Genomic DNA, 7965 nt, shown 5'->3' with positions numbered 1-7965 from the left:
TGACGTCCGTTGACATCACGACACGAATGGACGAGGTCTGCGAGAGAGATAGAGCTAGTCAAGGCAAAAGCTTTTTACATTAAAAAGAAAATATAAACACAAATTCCCCAAATGATTATTATGGTTCAAATAATACCACGGTACAGGTCGTATTTATGTCTTCATTTTCTGTTACATTGGGGAATATAAACTTATGGAACTCTTACAATTCTAATAATGTAGGGTCCAATCCAATCTTGTTAGCACGTCAATGCTAATGCCTACATCACAAGGCTGTGAAATACTAAAGTAAAGTCATCACATTACATCGCGTTTTTAATATCAAATAAAAAGGATAAAAAAAAACGGATAAACGAACATATAACCCTAGAGCGACCGGCTTACGTGATGACTCACCGATTGTTTACAGTCTGTCGTTTCACCGCCTTATTGCAGAGGTCGCATTGTGTATGACTCCCGCAGTAATCAGTAATCACCGACATCTGTCTTTATTAAGCCCATAAAAACCAAAAGTAAGCGGCACTAACGAAAAAAAAATTGGAAATATAAATGTTTAATGTCGCCTGAAGGCCGCATGCTCGTCAACCGCGCGCAACTAACCAAACTTATCTGCACAAATGTCGGAGTAAATATGGAGCCGGCGAACGTGTCATCGCTCCTTTTAACGGACGATGAGCCGGACTACGTGCTTTTCAAGGTGGCGATCGAGGCAGCGGAACGGGGCGCGAACGTCTGGTTCATTTCGACCGAGCCATTCGTGGCGATCCCCGACAACATCGAGCAGCCCGAGAAACACGTGCTTCGCCTCATTACGTTCATGTAAGATCGCGGCAACGTTGCAGCTCTGTCGATAATCGCGACATTACAGCTACCTGAAGACGTTGGACGATTTGGTGGAGCACCTCGACGGGACGCACGCGTGGTACAAACCGCCGTCCCTGATTATATTGAAGGACGCCCATTCGTATTGCGGTCTCGCGGAAGATCGTTGCGACGTGTTTAAAGCGGCCATGTTGGCCACGGTTTTAATCGACAGCGCCGCGTGTTGCGCATCGAAAAGATCTACCAAGTGTCGCGTTTTAGTTACCTGCTGGGGTTGCGTAGACGACAGCTTGCAGGTACTGTACGATATGTATTTTAGCGAGGTGTTGGTCAAACGCGAGTTCGACGATGACGAATCCTTGCTGGTTAAGGTTAGGGACTTTTTGAGCCGCAAATGACGCATCTTGTTTTTATTAAAAACGACTTTTTATTAATATTACTTGTAAAAACAATCCACAAAGCACAGTTAATCTGCTAATCTCTGGTAAAAATAAAATTTACGGCAAAGTTACAGTGTAAGGCAGTAGAAGGTACTGGGATAGCAGCACCAAATTGTGAGGTTAGGAGATGGTTTTGTAGTTCGCAAGCCTTGATGGTTAAGGTTAAGTAAGGACTGTTTGGGCAACAAACGACGCATTTTTTTATGTTAAAAACGACTTTTTTAAAATATTATTTGTAAAAACAATATACATACAGTTAATCAGTGAACCACTAATAAAAATAAAATTTACAAGATTACAGTGTAAGGCAGTATAAAGGCACCAGGATGTCATGCGTAAATTGTAAAATTAGGCGATGGTTTTGTACTTCAAGAACAAGTTGTAAAGCACGCGCAGGGTCGACTTCAGATCCATATTCACCACATCTGAAAAAAAAAACGGGTTACAACACCTACATAAATAACTAAAACCAATGTACCTTCTGGTCTGGCCTTGGGCCGCTTGAGGCCGACCTCTTCCATCAATTCAAAGGCGAAGCTTACATTGTGCACCTTCTGATCGAACTCGTGCGGGGTCAGGTGGAACGCGTAATGCGGCACAAAGAACCCCTCGAGCAAGCCCATAAGGATGACCAAGTAGACGCCGTCATGAAACTGAGTCTCCAACTCAGTCACCTCAAAGTTCATCTTGTTCAGGTGCTTGTTGACGAACGTGACCAGCGATTTCTTGACAATTTGTAATTTTTCCGGGGCGTGGTCGAACAGGGCGTCAAATGCGTCCCGTTCGCACCTCATCCCGACGTCGTCGTACGAAGTCGTCAGGTTTTCGCGCACCTTGTTGGTCACCAGCTGACCTTGCTGCTTTTTCACGACAAACACGTTAACCGACACGTTCTCCGTGAGACGCACGGGGGGCCGAAAATGCCGCGCCAACGCAACCAGCAAGTGGATAATAGCCACTATGTTTTTCGAATGGATCGACTCGACGCTCCACCTGTTATGTCCCGACCGCCCCAACCCCAAAACTTGATTGCAGTGGCCCAAAACGACGGCCAATTTCTGTTTCTGGCCCTCCTCGCTTTGGGTTACTTCGGGGACGTCGAGTTTGTTGCTCGTTAGCTTTTCGAGGAGTTTCTGCAGTACCTGGCCGTCGTACAAGTCTTCTGCCAACTCCTGGACGATTATCCGCTGCGAGGCCAGCTCGTCGTTTATCCACTCCTTCAAAACGGTCATCAGATCGCGGAATTTCGAATCCTCGTACGCTTTCACGTCTATCAGGCATCTTTCTTCGTTGTCTTCCAAGTTGTACTCCTCGGGCGGTATCTCGGGGGCGGTCGGGGCCCCCGGGGAGTCTATCGCGTATTTCCCTTCCGTCTGCACCTCTTGCACTGCAAAACGATAAGTTAGAAGCACCACACCTTGTTCCGCAATGGCCATATAAGGCAAACGTCGTTCGCGAACGCTAATGGGACGTCGCCGCGCGGGCGTTACCTTCCTTGATGCGTTTCTTGCGTCCCAACGTGCCCAAGGTACCCAATTTATCCCAGATCGATTCGTCTTTGTCGGGTTTCGGACCGACGGGCCTCGGTGATTTGGGCCGTAACGTCGCCATGTTTGTGTCGTCGGGTTTGTTTTGACGTTTGACAGTTGCAGCTGCGACAATTTGGTCAGGTACGAGTTTGATTAACCGCAAATTCTATTACCGTTCCTCGAAGCCTCATCGTTGGCGAGAATCTCTTGACGCTTTTTCTGGTTGACGACGTTCAACGTTCGATTTAGTTCTCGGCGGAAATCTTCCGGATGCCGCATGCGTTTGTCGCTAGTCGCGAAGTCTGCACCGTTTATTTCCACGGACGACTGTCGATATAAAATTCGGCAGACCGGCTTTTCTTCCCCGTTTAGCATCGTAAATTGGATTTAGAAATATTTTCTTGGGAACGGACGTGCTCGTTACAAAAAAGTACTCGCACCGACTGAGCTGTTTCCTGTTCCGTTCGCGATAATAAAACCGCTGTTTCGCCGATATCAACGACGTCCACGTCAATTTTATTATTCTTTGTTTACTAGGTCGTTATATATTAAACATAGTCTCGTTGCAGGATCACGATTTTAAAGTACAATAAAAGTTTTCCGGTCATATGTCATACAGGAATTATTGAAGTGACGATGAAATGCGCCACCTAATAAGACCTAGCGACGACGAATATGGCCGCTGACAACTCGTCAATTCAACAGTGTAGCAGTTTTATTACTGCAACATTTTTTCTTAATATGTCCAGATTTAGTTAAATGCTCTTGGAAAACGATTTGTGTGTGTGGAGATCGTTGTTTGGAAATAAAATGGCGCAAAATGTAGGTTTTACTGTGAAAAAGAAAGGGTATAGGTCCAAAGTAGCTCAATCAGTCAATCAATTTATGCTTTAGAGTCAGAATAGATCCTTTGGGTCGCAGTAACGTACATTCCAAATCTCTAACTCTATGTAGGGTCACCTGCCCATTTCTCCACCTGAGGCGCATTAATTTTCACCGCAATATTATCTATATTATCTCATACTTATATGGCCTCCTCTATTAAAGCAACATTAAGGAAATCGGAGACAGAACTGTGGAAATTGATTAATTGAAGGTTGGCTGTAGATTCAGTTCCACGGCAGAGAGAAAACAGAGGTGCAGGCTCATTGGTGTATCCAGCTCGACATACAAAGTGGTAGATAAACGTTAAACTCAAAAATGGAAAACGGCTTTTGGTAATGAACACTTTATTAAGTTTCTTAGAAAGAAAATGAGGTGGGAAAATAATCTAATCGGAAACAAAGCCCCACACTTTGAGGCTACCGGCGTCCCGTTTCCGGTCGTAAGTGTCTTTATCGTCGCAAGCGTAGGCGAGCAAGTACTGGGACGGATGCCAGGCGACCGTGAATGTGGCCCCGTCCACGCTTATATCGGCGATTTTGTCGCCCGTCTCCACGAACGCTATATCTATGATGAGGTCTTCCGACGCGCTCGCTAGCAGCTGCCCGTCATGGCTGAAGGAAATCGTCCTTACCGGCCAGTCCATCCTGAAACCGATCGGTTTAGAGAAGCGGGTGGTGGTGGTGCGAGACGCGCAACAACCTAGTGAAAACCCTTTGACAGGCCAATTCGTTAATGTCCCATAGAGATACCAGCGCGTCCGCGCTCCCGGTGGCGAAATACTTGCCGGTCGGGTCGAATTCAATGCAAATGCAAGTACCCGGGTGCGCTTTCAGCACGTGCTGACGTTTCAGCTCCGGGTAACTCAAGATGTGCACACAACCGAGGCCGTTGGTCAAGAAAAACAGGTCGCTGGTGTTGTTCCAGCTGATTTCGTTGACCTCGAAGTGAAATTGTTCCTCCGCTTCGATTTTGTGCGTCCTGGCGTCGATGAAAGTGACCAAATCCTCCTTGTTACCGACCGCGATGGCGTTACCATCCGGCGACCAGGTTATGTTGATGTTCTCGCCCTTGGTGCTGATCGTGGCGACGCATTTTTGCACCCTCGTGTCCCATATTCGGACGGATTTGTCGCCGCTGGCGGTGCTCAAAAGGTCGGGGTTCGTTTGATGCCAGCATAGCTGATCCACCGAACCCCCGTGACCTTTGAACGTTATTTCCTTGTTCTAAAAACGCATTTGGTCGGTTCCCAAAAGAGTTTTAAAATAAAACATTACAAGGATTACAACCACAAAATAACATCACCTAAACAGGTGCAAGAAAGGTTCATAAATTCCACATATTCTTAGAGGGAAAACGATAAAAATAATAAAGCGTCTTTATTTGCCGAAAGAATTGAAAAAATCATAATACTAGTAAAAAAAACAGGAACCAACAAAAGAGTATTAAGAGGTTTGTGAGTGAAAGAAGTAGTAAATTGTAAGCTTTCAGCCATTTTTGGCGAGATCCGACATCGCACCAACTCGATCAACCGCAGCTAATTTGAATGCGGCAAACTTACCAGCCGGTCTCTGTCAAGAGTGTAAATGCAGACGCATTTATCGAAGGATCCCGAGGCGAGTCTTTTGCCGTCGCAGCTCCAGCCTACCGAGTGAACTTTGGACGAATGGCCCAAGTACTCTTTCGATTTGCTGTGGGTTTTGAAGTATTTCTGAAATTCGTCGATTTTGTCCGTAAACATTTTTAACCACACTTGGCTTACTGTTTACTAAACAAACACAGAACAATCAATTATTCATTGCGCTTTTTACTTAACGGTGGGCACCTATACTTGGGGCAGTGGCCCCACATGTCGGCCATAGATTCAGTTATTCTATGATTTATATCCCAAAGGAATAAACTCTGGTAACTTCCATAGCTCTTTAGCGCAAATCTTTATTATGGGGGAAATTACAAGACTAACCAACATGAATTACGAACGTCATCAATTCTAACCTCTATTTTGTTCCGAGTGTAAGCAAATTTAAATTAAAAAGAATACATCAGTTCGACGCTATGACGGAAGTAAAATTCAACGCGCGGGCGTTTAGCAAAATCATATTACACGCCGTAAAGTATCCCCACTGCGCCGTAAACGGTGTGCTGCTCGCAAAGGGGCACGCAGTGTCCAACAAGGAAATCGAATTCGTGGACGCGGTTCCGCTATTCCACATGTCGATTAACTTAACCCCTATGGCGGAAATCGCGCTGATGCAGGTATTCGTGGTAGATAACAATATGCGCGGTGTCGCCTGACGTCCGTTTTAGATCGACGAATTCGCGTCGACCAGAGGCCTCGTAATAGCCGGTTATTACGCCGCCAACGAAAATTACAAAGACAATTCGTTCGATAAAGCGTATCACAGGATAGCGGACAAAATAGCGGCGAATTTTACGCCGTCGTTCCTCGTTGTCGTGAGTAGTTCAAATGTACCGCGGTGTTGTACGAGATAGCCAAGGTTTTACTTCAGATAAACAACATGAAATTATCGAACGAACCAGACGCAAGCGTTCTGAGGGTAGCTCAGATGGCGGATGGAAATTTGAAGGTCTGCGATGAACAGAATATCCGTTTGAGCCCCGTGGAGCAGACCCAGCAAATCATTTCGAATCTGCTGCAGCAGAACGCTTACAACGATTTAGTCGACTTTGACAACCACCTGGACGACATAAGTCTCGACTGGATGAACGTCAAGCTTAATAAAGAAATAGGTTTCGTTTAAACTGACTTGCACATATGTTAAGCCAAAGTTGTATCAGTCTCCTGTTGCATATTTATTTTGGATTTTGTATAAAAAATAATATACCACTGAAGGCAAAGGTCAGTTGGCCACTCTTTGTCTTTTATTTTATTGGAAAGGAAACAAGAAAACAAATAATTTTATGAAATTACCTTTAATGCTTCCAAATTTGTTAAGCAAATAGGTTCTCTTAAAAAATAATTCGCGTTAAAGGAGATTTCCACAAAAAAAAAAACGAAATGATGTCATACGCGGAGACCCGAAGGTTAATGTAACCTTCACTGAGCGCGTAACCGTAGAAAAATAAATTCGGGCGGTCAAAAAAACTGCCACTTTCCGAGGACAGCGTCTTTGATCGCGTCCACATACTGCGCGGGTACCCAGTATATCCAATAGCGGGACGCCTCCGTGGGACCCAGCTGCAACCCCTAGAACGTAAACTGGTTAGGGCTCAGAACGATCCCGCGCAAATCGTCACGGACCACAATGTGGTATTCATCGTGGCCTTCGATCGGTTCCGATATTACACTCTTGATGGACCCCATCGGAAGTTTCTCAGTCCTTTCTTTAGTGCTGAGCCATAATTGGTCGTTTTCGAGCTTAAAAGTCAGCCTCACCTTGCCGCCGTGCTTATTCAACATGCCGGATAAGGGTACGGGAGGCAAACCTTCTTTGACATTCTTAATGCCCGGCATTACATCTTCCGGGAGTCCTTTGTCCAAGACTTTCCGGTGGATTTTCTGTTTGCAGAGAGGCTCCTTTGCGCTGGAGGCTTTCTCCAACTCCGCCACATCCTGTTTGGTCACCGACGATACGGCAAGAATGTCATTCAGAGTAGAGCCCACCAACATCACCTTCGAGCCTTTCACGATGCCCGAACCGGCTATCGTTTGAGTATCTTGCAATAGACCTTTGTACATCAGCTTCTGCATCGAATCAGGCACCCCTTCAATGTGAAAGCGCAGTGAAATCGCCTCGAAACAAGCTATCTACTCACCCAAAAGGCCCTGTAACTGTTTTTTAAACTCCGATATACTGGAATCCGAGGGCGCGCTCACGTCATACTTTTTTTTATTGTAAATCACTTTAATATCAATAGTCTCTTGAGCTCCATTGGAACCTACGGCTCCGTCCCCCTCGGTTTTCGCTATTTTACATTCCGTAGGCTCCGTAGATTTATCACTGTCGTCTTTGGTACTGTTTTGCAATACATTTTCTACATTCTCGCTCCCGTTACCTGAAACTTGTTGGTTATATTACCCACGAAACCCATTGTTCCACATGATTTGGCAAATTTCATTCGCTAGCGTAAACGACTATCGAACGGGGTCAAAACGTATCGACCGTTGGAAATTTAAAACGTTTACCTATGCACTCCATTGATTTTCGTGCTAATTACCGTGTTTACGTTACTTTGAAAAAAATCGCTAAATCTACAGCCCTACGAATTTGACATTTATTTTTAGAAAGCTCCTATCACAGACGTCGATTTATTTTGACGTCGTTCCTGGC

The 7965-nt window shown here is 45.3% G+C and overlaps 5 protein-coding genes across 6 annotated transcripts; 2 read left to right on the top strand and 3 right to left on the bottom strand.

Moving 5' to 3' along the window:
• Nucleotides 1-79: 79 nt before the first annotated feature.
• Nucleotides 80-1221, top strand: LOC132707871 (uncharacterized). The gene is made up of 2 exons (XM_060679868.1): nt 80-819; nt 869-1221. Exons 1-2 carry the CDS (start codon nt 557-559, stop codon nt 1218-1220), a joined length of 615 nt encoding a protein of 204 aa, XP_060535851.1. The 5' UTR covers nt 80-556; the 3' UTR covers nt 1221.
• Nucleotides 1222-1280: 59 nt separating this feature from the next.
• Nucleotides 1281-3293, bottom strand: LOC132707867 (beta-parvin). Its single transcript, XM_060679863.1, has 4 exons — nt 2965-3293; nt 2753-2914; nt 1741-2649; nt 1281-1687 (listed from the first exon to the last, which is right to left on the bottom strand). The coding sequence occupies exons 1-4, from the start codon at nt 3164-3166 to the stop codon at nt 1611-1613; spliced, it is 1350 nt and encodes a 449-aa protein (XP_060535846.1). The 5' UTR covers nt 3167-3293; the 3' UTR covers nt 1281-1610.
• Nucleotides 3294-3531: 238 nt separating this feature from the next.
• LOC132707868 (THO complex subunit 3) lies at nt 3532-5549 on the bottom strand. Its single transcript, XM_060679864.1, has 3 exons — nt 5235-5549; nt 4376-4899; nt 3532-4320 (listed from the first exon to the last, which is right to left on the bottom strand). The coding sequence occupies exons 1-3, from the start codon at nt 5412-5414 to the stop codon at nt 4062-4064; spliced, it is 963 nt and encodes a 320-aa protein (XP_060535847.1). The 5' UTR covers nt 5415-5549; the 3' UTR covers nt 3532-4061.
• Nucleotides 5550-5607: 58 nt separating this feature from the next.
• On the top strand, nt 5608-6532 carry LOC132707872 (ER membrane protein complex subunit 8/9 homolog). Its single transcript, XM_060679869.1, has 3 exons — nt 5608-5929; nt 5981-6127; nt 6184-6532. The coding sequence occupies exons 1-3, from the start codon at nt 5729-5731 to the stop codon at nt 6433-6435; spliced, it is 600 nt and encodes a 199-aa protein (XP_060535852.1). The 5' UTR covers nt 5608-5728; the 3' UTR covers nt 6436-6532.
• A 101-nt stretch (nt 6533-6633) lies between these two features.
• Nucleotides 6634-7948, bottom strand: LOC132707869 (ubiquitin domain-containing protein UBFD1-like). Of its 2 annotated transcripts, none has more exons than XM_060679865.1 (4): nt 7821-7948; nt 7451-7696; nt 6936-7399; nt 6634-6881 (listed from the first exon to the last, which is right to left on the bottom strand). In XM_060679865.1, the coding sequence occupies exons 1-4, from the start codon at nt 7831-7833 to the stop codon at nt 6771-6773; spliced, it is 834 nt and encodes a 277-aa protein (XP_060535848.1). In that variant the 5' UTR covers nt 7834-7948; the 3' UTR covers nt 6634-6770. The 2 variants fall into 2 exon arrangements, with proteins under 2 accessions (XP_060535848.1, XP_060535849.1); XM_060679866.1 differs by having other exon boundaries at nt 7451-7690.
• Between the last annotated feature and the right edge of the window lie 17 nt (nt 7949-7965).

This window comes from Cylas formicarius, unplaced genomic scaffold, assembly GCF_029955315.1.
Source record: "Cylas formicarius isolate icCylForm1 unplaced genomic scaffold, icCylForm1.1 PGA_scaffold_9__14_contigs__length_23061073, whole genome shotgun sequence".
Lineage (NCBI taxonomy): Eukaryota > Metazoa > Arthropoda > Insecta > Coleoptera > Brentidae > Cylas > Cylas formicarius.
This window is presented reverse-complemented; position numbering and strand designations above follow the sequence as displayed.

Coding starts and splice junctions, on each gene's coding strand:
- LOC132707871 (XM_060679868.1), top strand. CDS start 557: ATGTCGCCTGAAGGCCGCATGCTCGTCAACCGCGCGCAACTAACCAAA. Junction 820..868: donor CTTCGCCTCATTACGTTCAT/GTAAGATCGCGG, acceptor GCGACATTACAG/CTACCTGAAGACGTTGGACG.
- LOC132707867 (XM_060679863.1), bottom strand. CDS start 3,166: ATGCTAAACGGGGAAGAAAAGCCGGTCTGCCGAATTTTATATCGACAG. Junction 2,650..2,752: donor CAAGAAACGCATCAAGGAAG/GTAACGCCCGCG, acceptor ATCGTTTTGCAG/TGCAAGAGGTGCAGACGGAA. Junction 1,688..1,740: donor GCCCAAGGCCAGACCAGAAG/GTACATTGGTTT, acceptor TTTTTTTTTCAG/ATGTGGTGAATATGGATCTG.
- LOC132707868 (XM_060679864.1), bottom strand. CDS start 5,414: ATGTTTACGGACAAAATCGACGAATTTCAGAAATACTTCAAAACCCAC. Junction 4,900..5,234: donor CTCTTGACAGAGACCGGCTG/GTAAGTTTGCCG, acceptor ATGCGTTTTTAG/AACAAGGAAATAACGTTCAA. Junction 4,321..4,375: donor TGTCAAAGGGTTTTCACTAG/GTTGTTGCGCGT, acceptor GATCGGTTTCAG/GATGGACTGGCCGGTAAGGA.
- LOC132707872 (XM_060679869.1), top strand. CDS start 5,729: ATGACGGAAGTAAAATTCAACGCGCGGGCGTTTAGCAAAATCATATTA. Junction 5,930..5,980: donor CGGAAATCGCGCTGATGCAG/GTATTCGTGGTA, acceptor CGTCCGTTTTAG/ATCGACGAATTCGCGTCGAC. Junction 6,128..6,183: donor CGCCGTCGTTCCTCGTTGTC/GTGAGTAGTTCA, acceptor GTTTTACTTCAG/ATAAACAACATGAAATTATC.
- LOC132707869 (XM_060679865.1), bottom strand. Junction 7,400..7,450: donor ACAGTTACAGGGCCTTTTGG/GTGAGTAGATAG, acceptor TTCACATTGAAG/GGGTGCCTGATTCGATGCAG. Junction 6,882..6,935: donor ACGATGAATACCACATTGTG/GTCCGTGACGAT, acceptor TTTACGTTCTAG/GGGTTGCAGCTGGGTCCCAC.